Source organism: Haemaphysalis longicornis, unplaced genomic scaffold (genome assembly GCF_048455015.1).
Source record: "Haemaphysalis longicornis isolate Haplotype H1 unplaced genomic scaffold, Haemaphysalis longicornis Haplotype H1 scaffold_1, whole genome shotgun sequence".
Lineage (NCBI taxonomy): Eukaryota > Metazoa > Arthropoda > Arachnida > Ixodida > Ixodidae > Haemaphysalis > Haemaphysalis longicornis.
This window is the reverse complement of record NW_027526203.1, coordinates 140670279-140697047: the sequence shown is the minus strand read 5'-3', so window position 1 is coordinate 140697047 and position 26769 is coordinate 140670279. Positions and strand designations below refer to the sequence as shown.

General features: G+C 47.4%; 2 protein-coding genes across 7 annotated transcripts in view; one reads left to right on the top strand and one right to left on the bottom strand.

Moving 5' to 3' along the window:
- The window catches only part of LOC144137115 (uncharacterized), a 46344-nt gene extending 37984 nt beyond the window's left edge, over positions 1–8360 (bottom strand). The window contains exon 1 of one of the 3 annotated variants that reach the window (XM_077669449.1): positions 3766–8360. The gene's annotated coding sequence lies outside the window, so the exon portion shown is untranslated. The remainder of the gene's footprint in view (positions 1–3765) is intronic. The other 2 variants (XM_077669447.1, XM_077669448.1) reach the window with 2 other exon arrangements.
- LOC144137068 (uncharacterized) overlaps positions 592–26769 on the top strand; it is a 41495-nt gene continuing 15317 nt past the window's right edge. Inside the window, exons 1-11 of one of the 4 annotated variants that reach the window (XM_077669446.1) lie at positions 592–821; positions 896–1103; positions 10314–10403; positions 14207–14282; positions 15956–16008; positions 19230–19361; positions 21246–21286; positions 21862–21909; positions 22598–22673; positions 23454–23557; positions 26574–26610. In XM_077669446.1, the coding sequence (XP_077525572.1) occupies positions 1005–1103; positions 10314–10403; positions 14207–14282; positions 15956–16008; positions 19230–19361; positions 21246–21286; positions 21862–21909; positions 22598–22673; positions 23454–23557; positions 26574–26610 (756 nt within the window). In that variant the 5' untranslated portion in view covers positions 592–821; positions 896–1004. The remainder of the gene's footprint in view (positions 822–895; positions 1104–10313; positions 10404–14206; positions 14283–15955; positions 16009–19229; positions 19362–21245; positions 21287–21861; positions 21910–22597; positions 22674–23453; positions 23558–26573; positions 26611–26769) is intronic. The other 3 variants (XM_077669445.1, XM_077669444.1, XM_077669443.1) reach the window with 3 other exon arrangements.

Genomic DNA, 26769 nt, shown 5'->3' with positions numbered 1-26769 from the left:
CGTTCTCTTTTGCGTTTTCTTTTCTAATTTTGCATCCCCCCCCCCCCCCGCAGAAATGAAATTCTGCAATGATAACCTAAGTCCGGGCAGGGGGGCAGCAGCGATCTTCCAGCAGGGGAAATAGCACCGCAAAGCAGGATAACTAGGATAACAATGCCGAAAAACTAGCGGTACACGTGCATTTAGCATTGCTGATGCGTTATTTTCCCAATGTCCACTCCTATTCAATATTCCAAGTGACATGTCCAGCGGTTTATTTTAGTGGGTTGATTTTGCGACTACACGTTCGGGTTTACGGCCTCCACCACTACGGACAGCGAATGAAAAATTTTGCATTTCGTTTTTGGCGCCAACGCCATTGTTAGGCGTCGTGACTTCCCCAAGCGGCATTGTTAGTGTTCGGCACATAAAAGCAAATTTTCACCAGTAAACTTTAGGTACAATCGAGGCGCCCTAAAATAACTTCTAACAAAGCTTACAAATACAGCAGCTCAAGGCAACAAAAATCTGTTTCTAAGCGCGTCGTGTTTTTGTTTTATTTGCGACGAATTTGGACTATTTGTCTGTCCCCGGTGGCGCCGCGAAGCGACACCAGCAACACTGCACTCATGGCAGCAGCGCCGCTTTCGCGCCTTCGCGCCCCTCACAACATTACGTCGGCGCTTCCTTCCGAGGCAGAAAGCGGCGCGAGATGAAAACCTGGCCCGAGGAACGCACGAGCACGGCCCGCGAGCACTCGTGCCGCTCGTGCCACGCGGCCACCCTCTGGCCGAACTAGACGTGGCAGAACGACAGCGCTTTTCCCCGAGCACCGTGCAAAGGCAACGCTCACCTTTCGTTTTCTTCTCCGCTCTCGGCCGCGCTGGCAGTTCTTCGGCTGAACTGTTCCGTGCAGGGTTTGTTCCAGTGGGCCGCCTGCGTTCGTGCTCGGGCCATCTGCTGCTGCTGCCGCGGGATCGTAACTCATTGGGCAGCGGTGATTTGTTTGACACGTCGGGCTGGACATGGCTGAGAGCGGAGCGGGGGACGCGGACTACGGCCGCCCGGCCAAGGCTCGCCCCGCGTCGCCTATGGAGGAGCTCGAGGACGATCCCCCTTTCGAAGTAAGTCATTGAGTCAGTCGCCGTTCAAAACCCGCCTTCGCCGGTCAGCGAGCGCTCGAGCCTTTCGACGCCGGCTGCGCACCTCGTAAATGCCGGTGGAACAGGCCCCTCGCGTCTGCACGTCGGGCCTTTTCTCCAGCTGATCCGAGCTCACGTAACGTGCAGCGCAGCCGTCTGTGACGGATCCCTTTCGCGCAGCGTGTCCGGCAGTGACTTGGATGTTCGCGAACACGGGGCTCATCACTGGGCAATTTATCGACTTGTCCCGGGGGAAACAGTTGCCGTGCAACAACTAAAAATCATTTCAGCCGCCTGAAGACGTTCCATCAGTTTGGGTAGAAATCAGGACTGACTGTTCTTTTGCACGATTGCGGCCTATGCGCCGGTGAAAGTGCTTTTTTCGGGCAGTGTCCGTCTTCACGTTTGCGAAGAATAGTCGTGACGTCACCCTTGTCACAGCACTGACTGGGTGGGTGATTTGCCATGTCAGACCGTCTGCCTCGCATTTGTTAACCAAAATCCGTTGCATTATAGCCAGTCGCTGCCCGGTGCTTTTTCTTTTTTGAAGAAGAAGAAGAGATCTTAGTCACTTTGCTGCCAGGGGCAGGAAGTGTTGCATGTAATGATTTTTATGGTTCCGTGCCCCAAAACGGGCTCAGCCATGCATAGGCTGTGGGGCAGCTTCTTGCTATGCATGGCCCAGTAAGCCCAGAGGCCGTCGAGGTTTACTGACTTCATGCAAACAGAACATTCTGATGTCTTTTGTTATTAGCACAGGTATAGAGTAGTTGTGCTCAAACCCAAGCAGTCATTTACTGCCCTGGCTGTTTGCATGCACAAGTGTACACCCGGCGGAAAAGAAAAATAAGCCGGGGCACACGAGTGGGGCAAAATGCATCGCCGCTCCATCTGATGTTGCATTTCTTGTGTCAAGATGTCGCTGCGCATGTGCCCTTCCGTATTCACAACCATGCCTATATTTTTGCTTGCAGCAGAAAGGCTGACTGCATTCAGTGTTTGGCGCCAGGGGTCTATTCCTTTACTCCCATGTCGCGCAGGCAGTTCGCCAGAGCCTGGCTAGAGTGAAGCATGCGCTGTTGGCTTTTGCAGGATTAGACAGGTGTAACACATTGCCACGAGGCTTTAATGTAATGTTCTATTGCTTATCGCTGCTGGAACCTAGCATTGTTGCTTTTCCATTTACCATGATGGATGTCATGGCAAGTTAAAGTGAAACCTTCTTGGTCTCATTAATGGCGGTGTTAGAACGGAAACACACTGCAGGAAAGCCAACTTTACACAATGGGAGGGCACATGATGATTGAACGAGAAAAAAACGCTTACCATGGTCAGAATCAAACCTGGGTCCGTCTCGTTCTGAAGCCAACGTGTGTACAGTTGCATTTCTTTTGAGTTCATTGCATGGGCGTTGGCTTTGCACCTTGGCAGTTAGGAATTTTGACCACGATGATGGTGTAATGACGATGGTTGGGGGCGGCTCAGCTTTCTCGTGAAGGATTCGTTTGCTGTCGTCCTTAGTTTGGACTTTGACTTGGGTGGTTTGCATGTTGATCTGACACCTTGACTTTAATGGCAGTGGCTTTGACTTCGGCACTTCACCATTTGATTTTTGCACTCAAGCTTCGCGTTTCAGCTATCTTCGTCATTAGACAGAGGGGTTTCTGATTTTTTGTTATGCTCTCTAGATGCAAGCTGGTTGCTCGGGGTGGATCGTGGTCATGGCCAACCATGTCATTGTTGTGCTCTTGGAAATGGTTTTTTTTTTTTTTTTTTTTGCTAACAGACTACCGGAATAAATGTAAAAAAAAAGGAAAAACAATGAAAGCTCCAAAGAAAACAATTGTGTGACGAAGTAAACAAAGCGACCCTTAGAGCCAAACCTTGCACATAACCAGTTTGTCCACAGCAACCGAGGAAGATGCCGCGATTGCAAACATTAAGGGACGCGCATGCACTCTGCGATGTCTTGACACCAGATGTGCAACGCAAAACGGCATGGCGAGGCATTTTTGCTACCTCGTGTGCCCCGGCTTATTTTGCCGCCGGGTGTACGTGTACCAAACACTGTACCTTTTTTGGGGCGGTTTGGAGCATGTACAGCCCTTCAAATTTTTGGAAACGTCATGGAAGCGCTGGCTCTTTCAGGCCAGTCGGTGCGAAAACAAGGAGTGTTATGCTAATAGGTTAGTGTATACGCACTAAGGCACATTGTGCTTTGGCTTAGCAGTGGGAGGAAATCAACGAGCTGTCTCAGTAACTGTGTGCAGTGCTGTAGAAGCTGCAAGGAGTGCCGAAGGGCTGGAAACGATGTGTGGCAGAAAGTGCATCGCTCGCTTCTTTCCGCATATACAAAATCTAGCACAATGCTTTGTTTCTTCATCGCGAAAGTTTGATGCGGCTAGGTGTAACTGGTTTTTTGTTTTGTGTGTGATCTCTTTGGCACTAGGGCCATGGCTACGTCGTCGCCCAGGTACACGCCGGGCTCTCGTCTCGGCAAAAACTTGATCCGTTTCTGCGCTGGTGGCAGGAGATCACCACCATAGGTAGTTAACACCCTAGCGAACAAATATAAACCAGCCAGAACATATTTCGAGCGCACATACCTACTCCAGAGCCAATTGAAACCGAAACTAACACCCACCTTTGAGGGCGATTTGATGTTCCAGGCTGAACGACACCCGAATCGTCACTCGAGCTGAAATCTGATCTCTAAAGCCGCATTCCGACTCTTCACTGCCACTCTCATCGTTAAAATCCACAGTAGAAGGCGAAGATATGCGAGACCAGACGAGGCGGATTTCTTATCACGCTCGCGCGACTATGACGCCATGTTTGTTTACATTCGAAACCACTGCCCGTCAGAATAAAATATCTGATGCGTTGCCGCCTGGCGATAAAAAAAGAAACTTCACAAAAGAGAAAACTCCAGTTTTCAAACTATCTCCTAGATGTCGCTAGGTGTTCCATTGAGCGAAAATTTGTATTCTGCAGGCTCGCGAAACCGTCGATCATATGTGATCGATGGCCTATGGAGCGGTCCCGAAAGAGTTAAGCCTCTGTGAGAGCTGGTGGGAGGGGGAACAGGCAAACCAGAGAGGCAGCTCAACCGAGAAGCAGTGCAGCGAAAGTATGTCTGATTAGTTGAGTGGGCTCCTGGCAGGTCCAGATAGAATTTGACAACATGGATATATACAGGGTGTTTCACCTAACTTTAGCCAGAGTTTAAAAATATTTCGATGCACTCTAAGACGACGCAATCAAATGCATGTTGCTATGTAGTTGCTTAAATGGATAATTAGTCAATTGAAATTAACCAACTTTTGAACCAACGAAGCTAGGCAAAAAATCCCAGTTAGAAAGTTGCAGTGCAGTATTGGAAACCTCAGAATAAACTCTCGTTCTTTCTGTACATTAGGTATTAGTGTTTTTTAGCGTATTGAAGATGCCCGCGAAATGCAAAAAAATACCCTGTGATGTGCCGGCTCGCACGTCTTGATAACAGTGCTCCCAAACGTTGCGCACACAAACTGCCATAGGCGCGCTGCCGCTTAGGTGTACACGTAAGTTAGGTGTGCACGTATGAAAAACTGCAGCATAACATTTTGGAAGGGGTCTATGGCATGCAGTATCAGCGATGCTATTTATCAGGTGTGAAATGCCTGATAAAGGAAGGAAACACTTAAAAAAAGCTTATCAGTAGAGCTTATCATAGCTGCTGCAGGATACGAGGTACAGAGGCTGCAGAGGTAGAGCTTGCAGTCAGGCCACCACATGTTGAGGATTGATCGAAACGTGTAATGCCTGAAGTGGGGCACGTGGTAATAGTGGGTGATAGTAATAGTGTCGTGTCATGTTGTGGTGGGTGTTGACGTGTTGGAGTGACGCGCAGAAAAGAGTGTTTTTAGCTAGAGCAATAGTTCCTAACATACCGAATTGAGGTGGTTGTTTAGGTGTCACTGTTGGTACACAAAGGGGTCAAAGGAGTCTATTTGAACAGGACGAAGGCAGTTGGGTATTTGTCTACCTCGCCTAGCGAAAATTGACAGCCAGTAGTTAAATAAGTGTGCAGCGCATCTCTGCTTTTATTGGTGTAGGAACCTGCCTAAGCTGCCTTCCAATCATGCAAGCCTAGTTTGGGTATTTCAACATCCTCATTGCAGCGTTGGAGTTCATTGAAGCGCTGTATTACCTCAGTTATGGCTACTGCGAGACAATCGTGCCAAGAGTGTGCTGACATCTGTTGTCCTGAAAAACCTGGGTCTGACTCTTGGTTTCATTGCGGGGGTACTTCGTTTGGAGCAGATATGAAGCGTGGGTAGAGTAAAACACGCCTTCCGTGTGGCATCATTTACACGGGTTTCAATTGGTAATCAACTGCTGCCTTTAGCGTCCTCGTTAGCCTGCACAGAGTTGTAGCAGTGGGCCTAGGCCTCAGAGGCCCAGTGTTAGCTCTGCACACACTGCACACAATTGTTGAGGCTGCTGCCGATAAAGCTTACTGCAGTTTCCATAAATAGATGCTTTTGATGAGCATTTTATGTCATCTAAACCCTTACAGCAGGAATTCTTTAGTGGGGGTCTTTGGAAGCTTCAATGCCCTCAGAAGCGCAGTGAAGTACCCTGCACAGCATCTTTTACGCATTGTCTCGTCCCACAGTGGTGCAGTGCAAAATGTTCGCTTTGCTGCAATGCACATGCACCACCCTTTTTGGCTTCTCCGCATAGCAAGCGCTACTTCAGGCTGGCTTTGTCACTCAACACTGCAGCAGGGGGGAAAGCCCACGTGTCTGCGTAAGATGAGTGTATAGGTGTGTTTTAGGTTATGTTCGGTTTCTTTAAAGGGACTATGAATACAACTTTGTTCCAATCAAGAGTGCCTCCTCTAATAGCACTGATAGCAGTTTTAACAAATAGTAAGTTGTGAAAAGGATGGCAACTCTATCCCTGCACTCGTGTCCAAATGTATAGCCTGTGCAATTGGCTGATGCGGACCAAATTAACCAGTTCTGGAAATACTTTTGTGGGACTGTGATCAACAATGGCATTGCTTTTTGGCAGTTCGAATGACTTAAACAAAATAATGAAACGGAAATCGGGGTCATTTAGAGGCAGGTGCTATGAAGGATTTTAAGCGCTGTAATGGAACTGCACCATTGCTGGCTCGAGTGCCTCGTGCAACGGTGGGGTAGCTTTTGAAGTCAAAAGAATTGTGGTTAAATCGCACCTGTCTTTTTTTTTTTTGGGGGGGGGGGGGGGAGTGAGGGTTCAGGTGAGCTTGCCATCCACATCTGGTCGCTTTCATCACTCAAAGCAAGAAGTCTATGGCTGCACCTTTAGGCAGCATGGGTTTATTATGCACACTGAATCGCCGTGATATGGTTATCTGGGCTTTATCAGATTCTGAAGCTCTGCTTCTGAAAGGCACCGAGTTATTACGCTGCTACTCCCAGGCACGTCATAAGGCTTTTGCCGTGTCATTTAACTCTTTCGTTACTGCAGGAAGTTGACAATTTTGAGGGGTCTAACGAAGCATTTTTTCTGTGCTATTCATATTGGTTAGGCACACATTGCAGTCAGATAAAATGCAGATAATTCCACACGCTTTCCAACGACACCAGTTTTAATAATGTTGTCATAAATAATGATAGCGAAAAAAATTATCGAATTCGAAATTTTTGTTCAGGCGTCGAAGAAAATAACCAAAAGTAAGTTGTGTATAAAAAACCACCAGTAGTAGAAAAAATTACATTTGTAGGTAAACATTTCAAAAACCTGTTGTAGAAAAAAAATTGAGTTGCGTGGTACGATTTGTCAGATATAAAAAAAAATGTAAGCCCGCGTGGTTCCCGTGCCTTGTGGTGAAGCCCAACCTCTATTTCAAATTTTCTTATTTTGGATGCTTCTCTAGAAGAAACCTGGTGGTTTGACATTATTAAAGGCCCCATTTAGCCTCCAGGTGATGTAAAAGTACCATGTCAATGATAATGAGCAGCACAGTATTGAAGGCAAGCAAGCAATGCGACAAAATCCGCTTGGAGTTTAAAACCAAACTCTTTGGTAGATGCTTGTTGACATTCTGATGATCACCTATCAGTCAGAACATTCATTTGCGGTTTATTATTATGTTCTGACTCACTATGGTAGCCCTGCTTGCAGGATTAAGGTACGATGCACTAGAATCCTGCCCAGCACGCTTTCACCAAGCTGCCGTCATGGTATGAAGAGAGTTCAGCACTACGAGCCTACTACCTTGCAGCGCCACCTAACAATTTCGAAAATAAACAAATACAAGGCTGTTGGAGACTTTGTCAGAATAGACAGTTCTACTACGATGCAATACTAGACTTCCTGAAATACCCTCATATGAAACCGAAACTAGCCGGTGAACAGCTGGCGGTGTTCAAGGCCAATTGGAAGTGTTCTCCTCGTATGAACTGACGCGTGACAACTTGTTGTTACCTTTTGACTTTCAGCGGAAGCTTTATCGCAGAAATAAGGGGTGGATAAAGTGGAAGCACGAGTGGCATGCTTGTTTTGAGAAACAGTAGTGGGCAACGGAGGCACCATGGCAAATGAGCTTGTAGTTGGGTAACAGCGCAGTAGCGCCAAATGTGAATTTCGCAGTTCAAAAACGAAACCGAACCTGCTGGAAACTGGCTGAAAATGCCAGGCACACTTGCTAGACATGCGGGGGACTGTCAGAAATAAGCTTTGGGAGAATAAAGCGGCCCTTTCTCCGAACCAAAGATCACTAGTGAATAGCTGGTGTCATTTCCAAGTAATTATCACCTCTCACCGCTGTCGGATTACAAAGCTGACGACATTATTTGGTACTTGACTTGCCAGGAACCTTTTGACAAAAAGATATTCTGGTAATGCAGCCTAACCACGATCTGCATCCTTTTTTTGTCAAGTGCAGCAGCCACGCCCCCTTCCTCAAAAACATACGCACCTCAGCTCGCATAAAGGAGCGTCAAAAATCTCAATGTCGCCGGAGCGGGAAAATTTAAACTCGTTCTAAAAGTGGAGTGCCTAGGCTAACCACTGGCCGCATTGGGTGCACGAGAAACGACTACAACATGTCGAAATAGGCAACATAAATCACTGATCACCGGTGATCAGTTTGAATAGGCGTGGTAACGAAAGAGTTAATGGTGCAGCAAATGGGTAATGTTAATGTTCACCCTTTGAACAAAAGTGGCTTTTTGGCGGTGATGGTTTGAAATGATTTACAAAAAAAAAAAAACAGCCTTCCTTCTGTCTGTCATGCAGCTGAGACAGACAGAAGTAAGGGTAGTCACGTGTCATTGCTCATGTGTGTTTAGTCTTTCTGCTTTCTTATCTGCGCTGTTTTTTCTGTTAATTACACCTTGAAACACTGATAAGCACTGTTTTCATCAATAAACCAATATTTTACGTCTAACAAGATTGTTGGGGGAGGGGGGGGCATGAACTGCCAAATCTTTAAAGATCTTTAAAATGAAGCAACGGTATGTTTTCTTTGAGGTCTCTGGAAGAATGTTGTGTGTCAAGTCAATGGACAGTTTAAAATATTTAGCAACTTACCTGGTGGTCATTAGAGATTATATGTTGTGTCAGGCATTTGTTTACATTTGGGTTTGTTTATTGGGTAATATTAAATAGTTAACTTTTTATTGAAAACATGAAGATATGAACCAGAGCACACGGCATTGAGAAATACTGTTTGCGAAGGTCAAATAAGGGCACGCTATAGGTATATTCGGAACGCCAAATTTGTCTTTGTTACTGCGGCCTGCATGGAAAGAAATCATGCTATTTGTGTGTTCTGGTTCATATTTTCGTGATTGTTTTATTTGGCCGTGACTGTTATTCACATTGTGTGTGTGTGCGCGTGCACACGCCTATGCACACACACTTCACACATGTACAGTAAAATTTTGTTAGTGCATGCCTGGTTAACCCCATTTCATGGTTAAGAAAATGTTGCGTCAAAGCACTTCCAATGTTTTTGTAACTGGCCGAGCCCTACTACTGTTTTGTACAGAGCAGTTTCACCTCCCCACCAGGTGCAGCTTGGAGAGGTGAGGGGGAAAGGAAGCTTGCACAACCCTGGGGAGGGGGCCCTCTGGGGTAATCCACAGTGCAACAGTGGCTGAAGGTTTCAAGTGTGCATTTGGTGCAGGAGTATTGCAGTAGTAACCACGTTGGACATAGTAGTATATTCATGGCAGCGACCCTTGGAGGTTTAAATTACTGTTCGAAAGACGCGCCACAGCTGTTTCCCTGGAAAGGGAGTGTTGGGAGGTGGTTTGCGTGGGCTGGCAGCGAGCCTTTGAGAATGAGATGGCAAAGCGCGTTGGCAAGTACCATATTTACCCGATTCTAACGCGCACCCGATTTTCCTGGCAAAAAAAAAAACGAAAAAACTTGCACCTCCAATTGTAATGTGCACGGGACTTTGTGACCCAGACAAATGAATGCGAGAGAAACGGGCGATTTATTTCCCGAACTAATCTCACTCATCTCACTCCTCGTTGCTCTCCGCTGACCACATCTCGGCCTCGGTGCCTTCAAGCGCGTTCGCGATGCCACACTTATAAACGAACGTTCAACCATGGTCGATGGGATCATGGCCCACGCCTCGCACGCCCATCCCGAGAGCTTCTCCAGAGGTACACGCTTCAGCTGACCGCTCGTTTTAAACGCGTGGGAGCCACTGTTGCCATTATATTATTTTATCAAGCGCGCGAGTGAAACGATTTGACGATTTGTGTGAACGCCGATAGAAAAACCTAGGTGCCTAGGCTTGCTGCTATAGAATACTTGCTGCGTCTGAAAAATCGTTGCTAAAAGCTTTGGCGCCATCTTGAGATGGCGATGGCGATGGGTGGGACAAAATTTCCGCTGTTTTGGCAGTTCCGGTTTTGTATCCGATTCTAAATGCGCATGCGATTTTTCGGCCTATTTTTTCGGAAAAAAAGTGCGCGTTAGAATCGGGTAAATACGGTAAGTGGGCACTGCTCGGGGTAGCTGCTCGCGGTTGCAGCTTTCTCTCGGACTCCTGCCTCCTTCGGTGGGGCCTCACAGAACCATCCGAGCGGTCAGGGCTGCTTCACTTCTGCAGGCAGGGGAATAGCGAGGGGAACAAACGCCGCAATCAATGGCTGTTCGCTGGACCAACCTTGTTTTGTCTCCCCCGCTGCACAGATGGGTTACGTGTCCCCAACGGAAAATAGGCTGCGGGAGATGGGGCCACCCTTCGGAAGGAAGGTACGTCCTCTTCATGTTGGGTGGAAGGTACGTCCTCTTCATTTTGGGTGCCTTTTTTGTGTGTGATCGTTTTTCTTTAACATGCTGCCTTGCTGAGGACACCCCCTGGTAGTAACTGGTCCTTTCGCAGTCTGTGGAAATGCTGAAAAGCTGTTCCTCAAGAACAATTTAAACTGGGGAGGATTTCTTAATGGATGCTTCCTGCAGTATGCATCACCATTTTTGGTGTTTTTGTGGGGCGAGATGCTATAATAAAGCACCTGTAGACACAAGGTATGATGACAGGCACGTAAGGAAACAAATCCCGGTTAGTTAAAATGTTCATAAATCTTTAAATACAAGCACTACCAGCTTTATTGTTGTCCGTAGTGTAAGGTTCTCATTACTCTTGGGGGCTAACGTACGGGATAGCAGAGGACCCCGGCTAGCTTCGCTAGAGAAAGTGCTACGCACCATACGCTAGCCCCATCGGAATCCGGAGACTCGCGCACAGGTTCGGGTACTCGCATGCGGTAGACAGACTCTGGCAATCCAAAGTGAGATTTTATTGCCTGGCAGATGAAGGGCATATACCAGACAAACACGACTATCGCTTGCAGGGAGACAGTGGCTCCGTTCGCTCGCTTAAGCCGCGGGACTCAGGCCTCCCTTGCAAACTGTCAATACAGAATCTCTCAGCAGAGTCCCATGGAGCCAACTGGGTTCAGTCATTGGGGCATTCGGAGTAGGCACTACTGAGCCAACCGATTCCGACCAAATTGCCCAGTCGACTCCCGGCAGAACGCGCGCGCGTCCCACAGGTCGGCTCTTGGGGGAGAGGAGGTCTCCCCAGGGTTGGGGAGAGGGTGGCATGAAGGAAGGTGACAAGCTTATCCTCCTTTCCCCGCGCACATACTCATGGCGAGCCGCATGGGGTCACGAAAAGGGCACGACTCACGTGACGCGCCAGCTACCCAGCTCGCCGAAACATGTGCAGGCGAGGCGTAGGGAAACAAGGGTCCCCACACTCTTAATATACCTCCGCCTATAAATGGATGTACATATAACCAAATAAAGCACTGTATTGGCAGCCATTTCCTGCAAAAATTTTGTTAAAACGATGAGTATTGACTGAGAAATTGTAAATAAAGAGACACCTATTGACGTTGCGTCGCCTTCCCTCCTCTTCTCAACATTCTCCTCTCTGTTTGCGGCGCGCAAGCGTTCCCTCCCATGATGCTTTGCTCCTCAGAGGTGGCATCTCCGGCCATTTCCGGCTTTGTGATCAATGGCACGTTGAAACGACAGTGTAACGCTTTCAGCCCTGTTGCTCTTTTTTTTTTTTTTTTTAAGCAAGAAAATGTTTTCTGTGTGTTCTACAAAATATTAGGGCTCCCAAAAATAGAGCTGGTAGTGCAAGTAATTATTCATTTATTAATGAGGTAATTAAAACATCTGGCAATTTAAGGGTTATGTTGAGCAGAAAAAAGTTTTTTTCACGTTTTCCTTAATATTATGACTACATGAGCCTACAAACGAAAAATGAACTTCGTAGTCCATATATTTATCGATTTACAAGCTTGGAAATAAAACTAAGGCCTCTGTTTTTTTTTCGCCTCAACAGCGTAATTTTGTACTCATTCGAGCTTTTTTTTTTTCTTTGTAGTGTCCAGCTCTGCTAAAATGCAACAATGGCGATGTCTAGCTCAATAGTCCCCATTGAAGGACAATTCCTTCAAAAAACTAGCAGTTCTGGTTTCGTTCTCTATGCACCAGAGGGGACTTTTATGTGATGGTGTCAACTGACACCACCAGGGCCGAAAGGCTTAAAGCAATTCAGAACTCTTGACAACGAATGCACTGGTTAGGAATCTTTTATCAGCTACACGGGTAGGATCGTGCGCGTCTTTTTTATGCAGCGTGCGCACTGTTTAGCCGAAAAGCGCCATCTCTCATACCGCCCCGCTAACACAGGGCCTTGTTTTGCGGTGTTGCGGTAGTAGTTCCCGCCAGCGGCATGTTGAAAAGACATTTGAAAACAGTGAAGAACTTGTGCACAAAACGCGCTGGTTTGGACCACTTTATCAGTCGCGATGAAGGCCTTCGTGGGAAGGTATAGAGCAAACCAGCAGCGCACTTAAGCAGGGAGCACGCATGTTTTGACAAGCTGCACCCATGTCTTGTAACGAGAAGCGTGGTAATAGAGTAAGAAAGGTAAATATAGACGAGCACAATATTGTGTAAGTGTGATGCAGGAAGCGCTAATTAACCAAAAAAAGCTGCCATAACCCACCAATGCTGAGCTGACGACTCTTCTCTTCATTGGAAGTGCGAGAAAAAAAGCCATCCAAGAGCAGGATCTGTACTTTGGATCGCACATGGGTGGATCGATGACGTACATGTGTTTAAATAGCGGTGTCCAAAAACACACAGGAAAGGGTGGGAAAGCAGCGACAAACTTTGCAACGAAAGTGTGATCTTTCCGCCGCACGTAGAAAAATTATACCTGGCACAGATGACTTTGAGCAGCCAACCTAACGACTGTTTGTTCATTTAGTGTGTTCAAAATGCCTTTCAGGACCCCTTTAAGAAAACGGAAGAAAATTTTCTGCTTGATAGGAAAATTTTAATTGCCAAATGATGCAATTAATTGTCATGCCGGTCAATTAATGAATACTTGACATGAAATAAAAACTACGGGGCTGGAACGGTTACGAGTGGTTGTGGCTAAATTCATTAACAGTATCCACAATGAAAGCTGCCTTTTGATGCGAGTTTCAAGCACGCTATCATGTGGCATTATATTCCTCTTGTCTCCAGCTTTGCCCAAGCATTGTATTTGCCTCCCTTACATTGGTCATGCAGCAAACGTTGGCATGAAGGGCCAAAGCTTAACACTAAGTCTTCTTGAGACTTTTTTAGATGCAATATTTTCATTGCTGCGATGTGTACAAGCCCACTTTAAGGATTCTTCGTTTCCGGAGGGCCCTGCCTGGGACCTCTACGGGGGGGCGCCTACTGAGCTGGCGTAACAGCTAGGCTGTGCTCAACATTCCATTGTGAGGCTTGATGTCATGCTGGTGCTCTTTGGCTAGGTTTTATATACTTTGCTTTTTACAAATCAGTTCACTCTCACCACTCCGTACCCCTGCATGCCAGCCTACAGTAACTGATGATGGGAAGGGTGAGAGGAAAGCCTGGGACAAAATTATCCAAAGGAAGAAAGGAGAGAGAACCTGTGAGAACATGTTTGCTGGCACAAATTAAAGGCCTACTGCACTGTTAAAATTTTGTCCTCTTCAAAACCCAGTCTGCCTAAAAAGACTGCTAGGTAGAAAATATGACAGGTGAAGCATGCGCACGCACAGTGAAAATCTGTGATTTTGGAACCAAAATTGAGAGCTGAAGGGACATTGCAGCTGGCGAGCAAGCGGTTGGCTGTCCGGAGCAAACCTGTGGGCAACTGGTTTGCACACGGGGTCATCCTAGGAGAAACATGCCCTGCGGAGCTCGACCGGCTCACTTGGCTGGCCGGAGGACCAAGCACCCAACCGGTCGTAATGTCACTTCCGCTCCATGACAGTTTGCACGATCCAGCGGAAGGTGCAACATCGTCTGCTACGGGGCTGTTTTAAGTAAAACGACAAGGCGTTTAACCAGTCATGCCCTAGTTGATTTTGTGGTGCGCAATATATGTTCAAAAGGAATTTGGCTGAGGTGAAATTCCAGTGCAGTTGGCCTTTAATGGCCAGATGAAAGGGCACGAGAATTACTGCCCTGGTCACCTTGACTGTGCCCTGAAACTGCTCGGGGAGGTGAGCCAGTCGTCGCTGCTCTCCTGTGCCCCACAGGTGCCAGTGGTGTCTACTGTGGTGCGGCGCGGTGCCACGGAACGAGACGAGGCTCGCATGGATGAGGAGCTCAAGGGTGAGTCCGTCTCTGGTGAAGCACGGGAGGTCGCGTTTTCTTAGGTGGCACGCACCGTCTTGGTCAAGGTGCGGCACATTTAGTGGGTGCCTTTGCACTGTGGGCTGGCATTCTTTCCAGGCTTGCAGGGCCAAAATTATTGTTGCGGCGATTTAGACAGCAGTCGGTGTAAGTTTAATTTTGGGACTTCCCGAGAGAGAAGGAAATCCTTCAGTTTGGTGGAGCAGATGAGACAGTCTGCAGCCCAGTTTTTTTCCTTACTGTCGAGGCATTGCTGCTCTCAGCACACTGCGAGTGTAGAGAGCTTTACTGGCTACGCAGGGGTCACTGAAGGGCTGGAAAAACATCCTATAGTAGTTCTTGTAGAAGACTGCTGTGTGGCCCATTACCGAAAAACAGGTAAATGCACATTGGCGGCTGCTAATTTTTTGGGTGTAAGGCTTTGCTTCTGTTTTGGTCATGCAGCACTGTGAAGTTTGCTGGAATTCAGCATAACTCAGTGGGCTTGTCAGCACGTCCCCTCCTTTTCTGGCACCGAGGTCTTAGTGCTGCCACGTTCACTTTCCAATCACGCAATTGGCTGACACTAGGGAAGAGAGGGAAGACATAAACATACATGTGTCCTTTTAAAATTTGAATTATGGTTGTCTGGCTACAAGTAACTGCCATTATGGACATAGAGCCCAATTTAAAGCTGTATACTTTCCCCCGTTTCATGCATCACTGGATCCAAACTTGGTAGTTGCAATGTGTTCTATCCTCAAACAGCCATGTGCATATTGCAGAAAACTTTCCAGTGCTGAATGGGCAACTGGTTACTGGAGCCAGTCTGTCTACTCTTCGCATGTATCACCACAGTCGTCTCTCGTTTACCTGACCCAGGTGGGACCGTTAAAATTCAGTAGAATTAGGTGGAAAAGTGAATGAAGTGGAAGTCCAAAATACATGGTTTTATACTGTAACAGGATGGATAAATTTTCCCTGTTGAGGGCGAAAATTGAACTGATGGTGGTCAAACTAGAGTTGACTGCGGGGTTGCACGCAAACGAGCCTCTAAAGGTTCTTCATAGATGATGGCGTGTTCACAAGCTTTGTAAATCAGGATGTGTACCCGGGACGGACAGAATGAGCCTGCCCTGTCATTGCTAGGGTGGGTGGTGGCTGTTTGTGCAGTAGTATGCTGGAGACCAGTGTGGCGTGCTTCGGGGGCCTTCACATGCAAAACTCTGCATGCTCGCACATGCAGCGACTTTGTTGTCATGTGTGCTGCGTTGTGGAGCTGCCACTGCCACTCATTTCTCGGGGCAGCATGCTCTGCTTTGAACAAAATAGCAGCAAGTTGTTGCCTGCAGTCCAGGCTAGTCCGACTGCCAGGTTCCCCTAAACTAGGGGTTCTCGTATGGGGGTCTGACATTTCAGGGGTCCATGAAGCCTTCCCCTAAAACTTCCCCGTTAGTTACTTCGTTTTGCCCAACCTTGTGGCCAATGTAAATATGACCTTGTTGCTATTTTTTCTCCACCTCGCACGTCTTTTGGCATTGGCTTTTTGCACAGCACGCCAGCTGTGCAAAAAGCCATGCGCACCAAAGGCGGCATGTAAGTGTTTGGGCAACACTTAGCGGCAAGAGCATATTGTTTGGCTTGGCTTGACTTGCGTGTGGTCTCTTTTGCAGCCCTGGGCCTCTGGGAGGAGGACATGACTGAGGAGCAGAAGAAAGAGCTGCTCGTGAGCACCCTGCTGGGACTTTTTCCTTTCTTCTCTTTTCCTTCCCGGAATGGCAGTGCTCCTTGTGACCACTCTACCTTTTCGTGCTGCAACCATCAGCTTGTTTTTGTAGCATTAACTCTTTCGCTACCGCCGGAAAATTGACTAATTTTAGGGGTCCAAGAAAACATTTTTTTTCCTGCTAAAAAATTGATTAGGCACTAATTGCAGGAACACAAAATGCAGATTATTTAACGGCCTTTCCAATAACACCAGTTTTTTGAAGGTTTTTATATATCATAGTTGTAAAAAAAATATCAAAATCAAAATTTTTGTGAAGTTGTCGAAAAAAATGATAAAAAAGGAGTTGTGTTTAACAAACCACCGGTAGTAGAAAAAAATTAGAATATACATTTTGTAGGGAAACATTTGAAAAACACTCCCTAGAAAAAATGTCGACTTGCGCGGAACAGTTTGTCAGATATAAAAAAAAATGTCTGCATGCATAGTGCTCGTGTCATGCGGTGAAGCCCAACCTCCAATTCAAAATGTGCAATTTTGGGTGGTTTCCTGGAATAAACCTGGCGGTTTGTCATTATCAGAGGCACCAATTTGCCCCCACATAACGTAAAAACATCACGTCAATGGCTGACTTTGCATTTACAGCGAGCAAAATATTTGGGACAAGCACGTGATGCGGAAAAAAACATGCATGAAATTGAAAACGGAACGCCGTGGCTGATGCTTGTTGTCGTTCACGGTCAGTTATCTCTCAAAACATAAAGCTGAGCTTTATTATCATCTTCTTACTCGCAATTGTAGCCTTGCTCGCAAAAATGAGGTACGATGAGCTAGAATCGTGCCCTGCGATCTTTGGCCGAGTAGCAGTTCCGCGATAAATAAGATCAGCACAACGAGCCTCCTCTATTGCAGCGCCACCTAACATTTTTCAAATTAAACAGTACAACAACTTATCGGAGATTCCGTCCGAATAGGCAGTTCAACTAAGCAGCAACATTAGACACCCGGACATACCCTCACATGGAAACGAAACTGGAAGTCGAACAGCTGGCAGTGTAAGGCCGGTTTGAAGCGCTGTCCTCGGCGGAACAGATATGACTGGGTGTGATCTTTTGACTTTCATCTGATGTTCTTATCGCTGAAATCGGGTTAGGGTGGGGGAAATCAGGAGCGCCGTGCTTTGTTCGAGGATCAGTCGCGGACGCTCCAGGCGCCATGGCAGGTAGCCTTGAAGTTGGGTAACTGCGTAGTAGCGCTAAATATGAATTTCGCGATGCAGAATCGAAACCGAAACTGTTGTAAACTGTTTGCGAATGGTCCTGGGGTAAGTAGAACTACCACAGTACTTAGAACAATGTGCGCAAAGGCAATAAAACTGCCTAATATCATAAAGTAGCTTTCCAACCAGGCACTGCTTGACATTTTCAGCCGATTTCTGGGATTATTACTGTCAGAGCGCGAACCTGACGATTTAAAATCGTTTGCTAGTTCCCCATTCACGCCCTGATAGCAAAAAACAACCGCTGGTGCAGAGTAATTACGAGTTGTGCGCATTCTTCGTTGGTAGCAGTGACGCGTGATGACCACGCCCCTTTTCCACACCCAGGGGATTCAAAAGCGTCTCAAAAATTCCGTTTCCGTAGCAAAAATGAAAACAAAACTGATTTTGAAAGGCCATTTTCTGATCTAACTCCGAACAGCTTTACTTGTTCGAGAAACACCTGGAACGCTATGAAATGGCGCTCCCAAAAGTATCGATCAAATTGATCGATTTTGATAGGCGCGGTAGCGAAAGAGTTAATCGGCTGCGTTTGGTGGGAGCTGGTCTAGTCGGCTTCTTTTTGGGGGTGCAAGGCAGTAACTGTTGCAGAAACAACAGGAAAAATTAAAGGCAAAGTACTACAGAAGAGAGACATCAGTGAGTCCTGGCTGCCAACTGGCATTTGTTGCACCAGACAGGGAAGCACGTACTAAACCGTTAGTCTTTTGGTGTGCATAATTGCCGTTGGAGCCCTTTGTAGACTTGCTGTAAAGGCGCCGTGGTGGATTTCTGCCAGAAATTTGGGCTCATTTCTCATAAAACAACAGCGCCTGCTTGTGTGACCTGCTATCTGCCTTCAGGGGAAAGGTGTGCCTGTTTTGATAAGCTTATCTTTCGTCATTGTATGCCATTCTTTAAATGTGGGTTCTCGCTTTTAAATTGTGCTGGAATGGACAGTTGACACACATTTGTTGTAATTTTTCTCAATCTAGGCTTGCTTTGTCCGTGGAATTCCCTCGTCTGGCCGAGTGAATGCCAGTTGGCAGTCAGGGGGCTGCATGTAGGAACAGCCTTTCTCGCTTCTTTTGCTTGGCCCCAAGAAATTGTGTGAAGCGTTGTGTGCTATGGAGTGCTTTAAACTTCTGTGTGGTCATGCATTGCAAGCGGTTTTTGAGTCCAGGGGGCCAACAGAAAACAAGTCTCACCCTTGGTGGGTGCGCCTTGGGTGATCATCTTCAGTGCATGACTTCACTGACATAAAAAAAAAGGGAAGAATCGTGGCAGTCATTTGTAGCATTGCAAGTGCAGTTTGGTCAGTCTGTGAACTCCAGCTTTTGCAGTTTTAGCCCCATGTGCTGCAAGCTACAAAGGTCTCTTGCTCTAGTCTCTAATGTCATCTTATAAAAGCTCGCACTCCGGCTCTTGTCAATATTTGTTGGCAGAGACACCATCTGGAGCACCTTACCAGTAGGCCCTGTCATTGTGGTAGTACTATGAACCTTGAAAGGAGGACTCGGATATGCCCGGACTGTTTGGGGCAGATAATTGCTGCACGTTGTCGGGGACATGCCGGGGGAAGGGGATTCTTTGGGGCACTTGTGATTGCAATCGTTTGTGTGGACATGGCCACATGGATGGCTGAGCGATTTGAGCCGGCCACACATTTGAGCCTCCCGGGGACAGTGCCGTACCCCACTGCCAGTTTACACTCTGTAGGTGGCTGTCTGAGAGGCCAGAGGCAGCAGTAGTCAAGCTCGGGATTTACTCCATCGGGGGTCTCTTCCTTTTGTGTGCATCACCTTCCCAGTAGGCTTTGGGTACCATTTGTGCGTGAATTTTGCCTCCTCTGCAGTTGCACTCGGTTGTGACAGAGTTCTCTTGTGTGCCTTTCGGTGGCAAATGTGACGGTGTGTGCGCCCTGTTGTGGCAACGTGTGTGCGTCTGCCGCTGTGCTGTGCAGAGAGTGGTGGCCGACTCCAAGGAGACGGCCCAGCGCGAGGAAGCGGTCCGCAAGAGCCACTTTCCTCGGCCCACTGCCTCGAGCGAGGCTGCCGCCCGGGACAGCTGCTGGGAGAAGAGGGAGCCGCCTGTCGTGGGTTCCCTGCTTCTCTTCCCTCTCGCTCGGCCCCCGCCTGCTGCTGCAGTCGGAAGGACGACTGGGGCAGCCCATCCTTGTCGCACGCGTCGCCATTCGTTCCCGTGCTGTGCCACATGGGTTGAGGCTTTTGTTTGGCCCTCGAGCATGAGTAAAGAACAAGTCTGAGGGCCTGCGTAGAATTTAAAAACGTTGAAATTGTTCACTGGGGTTAGTTGTGATGGGTAGGCCATGCACTTTCTCTCTTAATACATTGGAATCTAGATGATACGATCATGGCTGGTGTGAAATTCCCCAGTCCTAGTGCATTGCGTCCAGGGTGGCAAATTGCGGCTGTTACGAGTGCATTCTGCAGCCACGGTGGATTTTGTGAATCGATGAGCACTCTTAGAGCAATGGTGTGGTCTCGGAAAATGGCTGACTCGCAGTCTAATTCATGTGTCTCAAAACAAATTAACGGTGCTAACAAATGTATAGTCATCTAGAGTACATTTTATTCACTACTGTGGATGATCAGCAATTTGTTTCTAAAACTAATATCCTGATGGCACCACTCCTGTGATTATTCAGCAGCTGTAGATGGCTGTAGAACTAGTTTCGGTCTATGATAAAACAATAACCCTAGCAAGTTTCATTGCCCTCATTAACATAGAAGTATGCTTAATTGAGATTGAAATTTTTATGTTGCACCTATTTGGTCCCGATTACCATCCTGATAGTTTCTTTCATTGTGTGGAACTGGCATAGCTCTTTTTGCCATTTTTTCATAAAACAAGGTGCGATGAGTAGGCATAAGTCATACCTGGTAATGTAGATGGTCATCTTCCATAACATACAGCAAATTAAACAATTGATGTGACAATGGCCATTCATTACTATATCCAATGTGTAGATTGTATGCATTATTGTTCCCTGTACACGGGGAATTAAGGGAGCCTGAAGGCAAATCGGGTCTTGTAGGAACTGACAAATCCTGACCTCACTTTTTTCTTTTTTTTTTTTTAATGCAGAAACTGGTTTGTCGTCATCTGTAATTTTTATGATCTCATTATCATTCAGGAAACTGTGTTTTTTACTTGCTATGCCATTCTTACCAGATTACTATTGCACAAACCCCTGGGGATTGTTACTTCCAGTTCTCTGAATTGCTTCGCTTCAGTGATATTTTCACGAAGTAAAAGTAAGAAATTCTTGTTCAGATGGTAACTCCAGCTCAAAAATCACTTATGCACAACATTTTTTAATATTGTAGCCTCGTTACTGCCACTGCTGTGGAGGAGGCCATTGCGTGATGGCGATGGAGATGTAGCTGAGGTCGACTTGCGAAAGAGCTCGCTTGCTTTCAAGCCACAGCCAATCCACATCAAGGCAAAACTGCGTCCCTGGTCCCCAGTGCGTGTATAAGGATGTTGTCATGGGTTTGTGTTAGTCTGACTAGTAAACACTTTACACTGGGGCATGGCACTGCCGAGAAGCGAAAGTTTCCCAAATGACTGAGGTTTCATGTAAAATGCTCGCTACGTTGATGCAGCTTTAGTAGAAGACAGTGCTGAAGAGGCATCAGTTCCAGCAGTGGCATGTCTAATGGAAGAATCTAACAGTTGTGCAGGCCGTAACCGAATGCCAATCACTTTAATGGCCCTTGTGCCAAAGAAAAGGGAACACCCTGTGTGGGATGATCACCTGGTAGTGAAGCTTTGATATTTTCTAGCGAGTTTATGGCGGGGAAGTTTCTGTGGCAAGAAATCTTTCCATGCACTCCATGAATTTTGTTCTAGCCCGGTGCAACAGCATCCCCATAAAGCCGAGCAAATTGGAGGACTGAGGCGGTGGCAGGTGACGTCTCTTCATCCTCCTTTATCTCTTTCCCCTTTTTCCCAGAAGGGCCTGGTGAAGCCGTGCATGGCCGCTCCTGAGCCTGCGTGAGTAGTGTCAGTGCCCTCTTGGTTGTGCCTTTAGTATTTGGGTTTGACTGTGCTCTCTATGTAGCGCACAGGGTGCATTGCTGGCGTCACCTTTGCTTTTCTACTTTGTTTTTGTGATTGGAAGAAGCTCGGGGCGGCTGCCTCGTGACGAGCACTGCCAGTGTCATTTTTCAGAAGTGTGTTGACTCGTAATTTCGTATTTAAAGAAGGGAGATATCGCCAGCTTGACAGCGACCCTCCGTACAGTCAGCAGCATTTCTTTGCAGGTCCCTCGGTCCCCACCCTTACCCGTAAGGATGTTCAGACTGGAATGAAATTGTCCAGATTTTCGCTCTAGCCAAATAATTTTTTGCGGGTGATCTTAGGTAATCGTTCCAGCTGAGCATCCTTCAATTGCACGCACTGTGACTTCAGCTTGGCCAGAATACTGTGTGGACTTGGGAGTCCACTTGATGTGTCACTCATGTGTCTAGGCCCGTCAACCGTCTGAGTACTTGGTGTGTGCATTGATTCTTATTCCCAGAGTTCCACGAGAGCATTTTAATAAAGACTCCCGTTTTGTGTTCTTCCAGGCTCTGCTCTGACCGGTTGGACCACATGTCGCGCAAGTTCATCACAAAGTGAGTGCAGTGAGTGTTTTGCGGCAAACGAGTGCTCACTCCTTGCAACCAGCTGGTAGGGACTCCTCCCCCTCCTCTGCTTCTCTTTCTTTCTTTCTTTCTTTCTTTCTTTCTTTCTTTTTTACCACTTAATAGAGTGAGCCTAGAATAGGCCAGCTGAGAGTTGCAGCACTCTCTTTGGCAGCCTGGTGCCAACTTCTGGCCTTCACTTTGAGCACATCCCCCCAGCCAGGAGGTAGTAGTCGTCTGTCTGTGGAATATTTTGCGTACCTCCAGAGCTGTTTTTCCCAGTGAAATGAACATCGGCAGGGCTGAGAAGGCGGCTATTTGTTGCGTGATTGTTAAGTAAGAGTCAAGCCAAGTCCTAGGCAAAAGCGGCACTGCACATTTGGTGTGTTTGCAGAGCTGCTGCGGGAGGGCCAGTTTAGGCACCCTCAATTTTAACACTCCTCCCCCCCCCCCCCCCTATTTGTGAGAGCCCTTGTAGCACAGACCCTCCAGCAGTTGGCACCCACTTCCCCTTTATATTCAGTGTGAATCTAAATCTCGAAGTGGGGGTCAATGCTTAAATTTTTCTTCCTGCGGCATGTGCATGTTTGGTTGAGGGCGGAGCCCAGTTGTGCATTGTATGGTGCTGCTACTTTCCCTTCGGTGCTAGCCTGATGCATTCTGAACAATGCCTTTGCAGGGTCACCGAGGACGATGACTGGCCAGTTTCCGGCTCCTCCGTCAACCCATCTAGGCGCAATGTGTCCATTTCTAAGGTGTGTAGCTTTTTAGTGACCACGTTATTTCAACTGCACACACATTTGGGTTTGGGTTTTCATACCGAAGGCAGTTGGCTTTCCTCTGGTCAAATTTGAGTTTTTTTCCTACCAAGAGCAGTTGGCTATTGTCTAATCCTGGTGAGTTGTGTGTGCTGCAGAATGCATTGAAAAGGAATTTGGTGCAGAGAAGTAATGTAGAAGTCCTGTTATAAAATCACAATTGATGGTCGTTTCAAGGTTAATGATGGGGCTTCCAGGCTGTACATTTTGCCTTTGAAGGCATTTTTTCTTGATAAGATGGCTGCTGCTTTGTGCATTCTTTGTGCGGCTTTGCTCAAAGGCCGCTTAAAATCGGCACGAGAAGATCCTTGTACTGCAGAGAGGGGTGTGCACGCTCCGGTGTAAGTGGTTTGGTTGTACGTAGGGGTACAGTTAAGCAAAGCTTTTTTTAAACTAATGTAATGTGAAAAAATATTGCGCATTAGATGCCCAAATTTTGTATAACGCTACAGTTGCAGCGGCCGACCCAAGAAAAATGAGAAAAATATTTTATTGAAAAACGAAAAAAAAAAAAGTGGCATACTGCATAGAAGCTACAACCCAAGTGAGTGTAGAAATTCCATTGGCAGAAGGCATTCTCAACTGTGCTGGCATTGCAAGCCGCATGAGAAGCACGCACAGCAGCTTGCGGCAGCCACCCTTCTGTTGCCGGCCCTGTTGGTGCGTTCCCGAGTAGCTTGCTTGGCGCTCACTCGGTGGCCGCCCCTGCCTGCGCAGCCGATCAAGCGCACCCCGGTGACCCAGCGGGTGTGCAGCATGGACCAGCCGCTGCAGTTCCTGTGGGACTACGAGGACGGCTCGGAGGACCTCTACGACGCCAGGTCAGGACAGAGGGCGTTGAGTGGAAGGCTGGCTGCATAACATCCTTGATGTCAGAGTGCAATGCATCACAGAGCCACCGAGAGATTCAGGCATCTTGGGAGTTTCCTAAGAGGTGAAGGGGATCTCGTGCTCGCAGCTATGGCGCTGCAGTAGCTAGGGCGTTGGGCGGCTGAGCCCAAAGACGTGGGTCCTATGGAGGCAAAAAGCAAAAAAACACGTGTGTCCAATTTCTGCGCACGTTAAATATTCCCGGGGGGTGAAGATCAATCTGGAGCCCTCCACTATGGCGTGCCTCATTGCTCAGCTGTAGAACACCTTGGCTGATGAGCCACCTTGGCCAGCGGGTCCAGTGGAATTTGGATGTAGGTTTTGGGACGTACGTGGGGAAACAAATTAATGCACTAGTTTCACTAACGTAACAAGCACAGGGGACATGAGGGGCAACCTTACTACGCTATATCAGTGAATGATGACTTGTGCAAAGTGTGTGTACAGTCGAACCGAACTATATGGAACCACTTCACCTCGAATTATCCTTTATATCAAACTATTTCAAGGCACTGTGCATTTACAATGAGAATATAAAGCAAAAATTATGCTTATATTGCACAAAAATACCTGTGACTCCCAATATATTCACTGCCAAAAGCCGAATTTGCCTTTCGCCGTGAAGCTGGCAATTGTAAATCGAGTCGAACTTGGTGAGAAGTCAGACGTCCCCACGATGCGTGAGATTCCCGAGAACACCTTAAAATAGGTTCTGGGCAGAGGCCTCTAAAGAAACTGCCTTAAATTGCATTAAATCTGCCAGCTTGTGCATACTGGTGATGACTGAAAATCCTGAGTGCAACGAAGCCGCCACCGGTGTTGCTGAAGCGTGGAGCGAGCCTGTCAGAGTTGCCTGATCAGTGGTTGGTGAGCTTGTGAGCGTGGATGATGGTGTCGCGACCACGGGAGAGTTGTGAAAGCGGGCGCAGTGAGAAAAGCAATGGCGATCCTTTGCTTGCAACCTCCAAAGTGATTGGTGCACTCGCACTAGTCTGGCGCTTCTTTGGCAAATGTGAAAGGTTGCGGCCTCAGATGGTCAGACTTCTTAAACAATGTGGAGAAGTGCCTACTGTGACGGGCAGCGAGGTTGTTCAAGCAGGAGATACAGGACTATTTCTGTAACGGTTTCTTACCAATCGCTCATTGTGACAGGTGTGAAGCTGAGCCCAAGTGTGGCACACACTGGGGCTCAGTGCACCCAGCCCTGGTGCACACACTGGGGCTGGGTGCACAGTAGACATTCTGGGGGGCGGTGACTGACCAGGGGTAAGTTTTTACTGACCATGCTACCATGCACAATGCACACACTTCCAAAGGTGGCACAATTTTTTCCGAAAAAAAGAAATGAAAAATGTTCATTATTCGAGTAAATGTGGGGCTAATGCTGTTGCTCCCAATGCTTGTGCCCCTCCTCGCAGGGTGATATTATGGCGCTACCACTGCCGTTGCGAAACACCAAGCCTCTAATATATTTTAAATTGGACGCTGGGAATTTGACAGGAAAAGGCTTGTTTTATAGTGGAATAACTACGGTAATTGCAGTTCCAACATCTCATTAGTTTCCAGCATCCTTGCGAATTAGTGTTCCAGCACAGCAGATTCGCTTGAGGACTTTTCATAATGCGTTCAGTGATTAAAACTTGGTCGCACGTTTCTGTGGCACAGTCTTGACGCACCCACACACAAGCAGCCCTAGCCACCGTAGGGGTGGCTAGGGCTGCTTGCTGAGTGTTTAGTTCCGGTTCGCCCTCTATTACAGTCGAACCCCGCTACAACGAACGCCGCTTCAACGAAATTTCCGCTTAACGAAATATTTCCAATTCCCTGCCAGCTAGCCATAGAAGTCAATGCAACAAAGTCCTCGCCACAACGAACCATTTGTCAGGCTTGCTTTCGCTTCAACGAAATTTTCGATGATTTGGGCTGGGTTCGAACAATTATTTTACAATAAAATAAGCATAGCGCCAGCTATCTGTAACTTTTTATACATTCAGGACGCTTAGTTTCACCGAAAATGCGCGTTGCGACCACACCGCCACCCAAAACAAAACAAAAAATAACTCATAGGCGCACGCCATTGCTTGATGGTGATAACGATGTGGCTGGCCGTCTTTACACGAGGCGCAGGCCCGCTTCGCCAAGGCGGAGCCCCAGAGCTACAGCCAATCCGTATCCAGTTGAAATTGCATGAATGTGCTCCGCTGCTGGCGCGGTGCCGTCATGTATGCGTTGTGAGCAGCTGTCCTTGCCGTTTCCCTTCTACCATTCTTCATAGCCAAGAGCGAAAATCATGTTTGCGCGTTTGGTCTTGAAGCCTAGTCATCCTATCTTAGTCGCGGGCGCGCGGTCATGTTAAATGCAAGCGCGCGCATCTTGCCTGCCAAGGTCAGTAGCTGCCGTGCCCTGTCAGAGGATAAGATAACGGCACTGCTCCTGCCACAAGCGATAGGGGGGCTTCCCACCGCCTAGCAGCTATCTGCAAGTAATCAGCTCGGTGGACACGCCTTGTTGTACAGCGATACGTTTTGCGCCTGCATATCTTCACCCCCCTCCGTAACGCGTTCTTTGGGTGGTGAAAAAAACAGATAACCATTGGTATATTTGTTATCCGAATAAACATGAGTTATTGCGCGTCACTCCTTTTTCTAAACATTGTATTATGCTGCCAATGTTGCGGAAACGCACGGGGCTATTTTTCTGGCCTTTCCGTGGTGTGTTGGGGCAGATTTCGCCTCAACGAATTTTCGCTTCAACGAAATTTTTCGCACGTCCCGTCAATTTCGTTGTAGCGGGATTCGACTGTATTAGCAGTGATTTTGAAACCTGCGTTCACAGCTCGAAAATGTGCATTCTGTTAGAAAAGCTCTGGAGCTCTGTGTGCCTCACAGCCAAGCGGTCACCACAGTATGTCGCACTTATTTTAGTTCTTGGTGAGGACTGTTTTCCGACGGTTTGTTTCTTGCACAGGCTCCATCAGGAGTCTGCGGGTGCCACCTGGAAGGAGGTAAGTTTTTTTTTTTTTTGCATCTTTATGGCAGCTTGTACTTGTTTCAGTGTTTCACTATCAGTGTTCAGTGTGATCAAAAGCATACATGGAAGGTCCGTGTAATTTGAGGCGAAATTGGGGAGGCTAAATTGTGTGCCTCTGTTGCTGCTACATGTT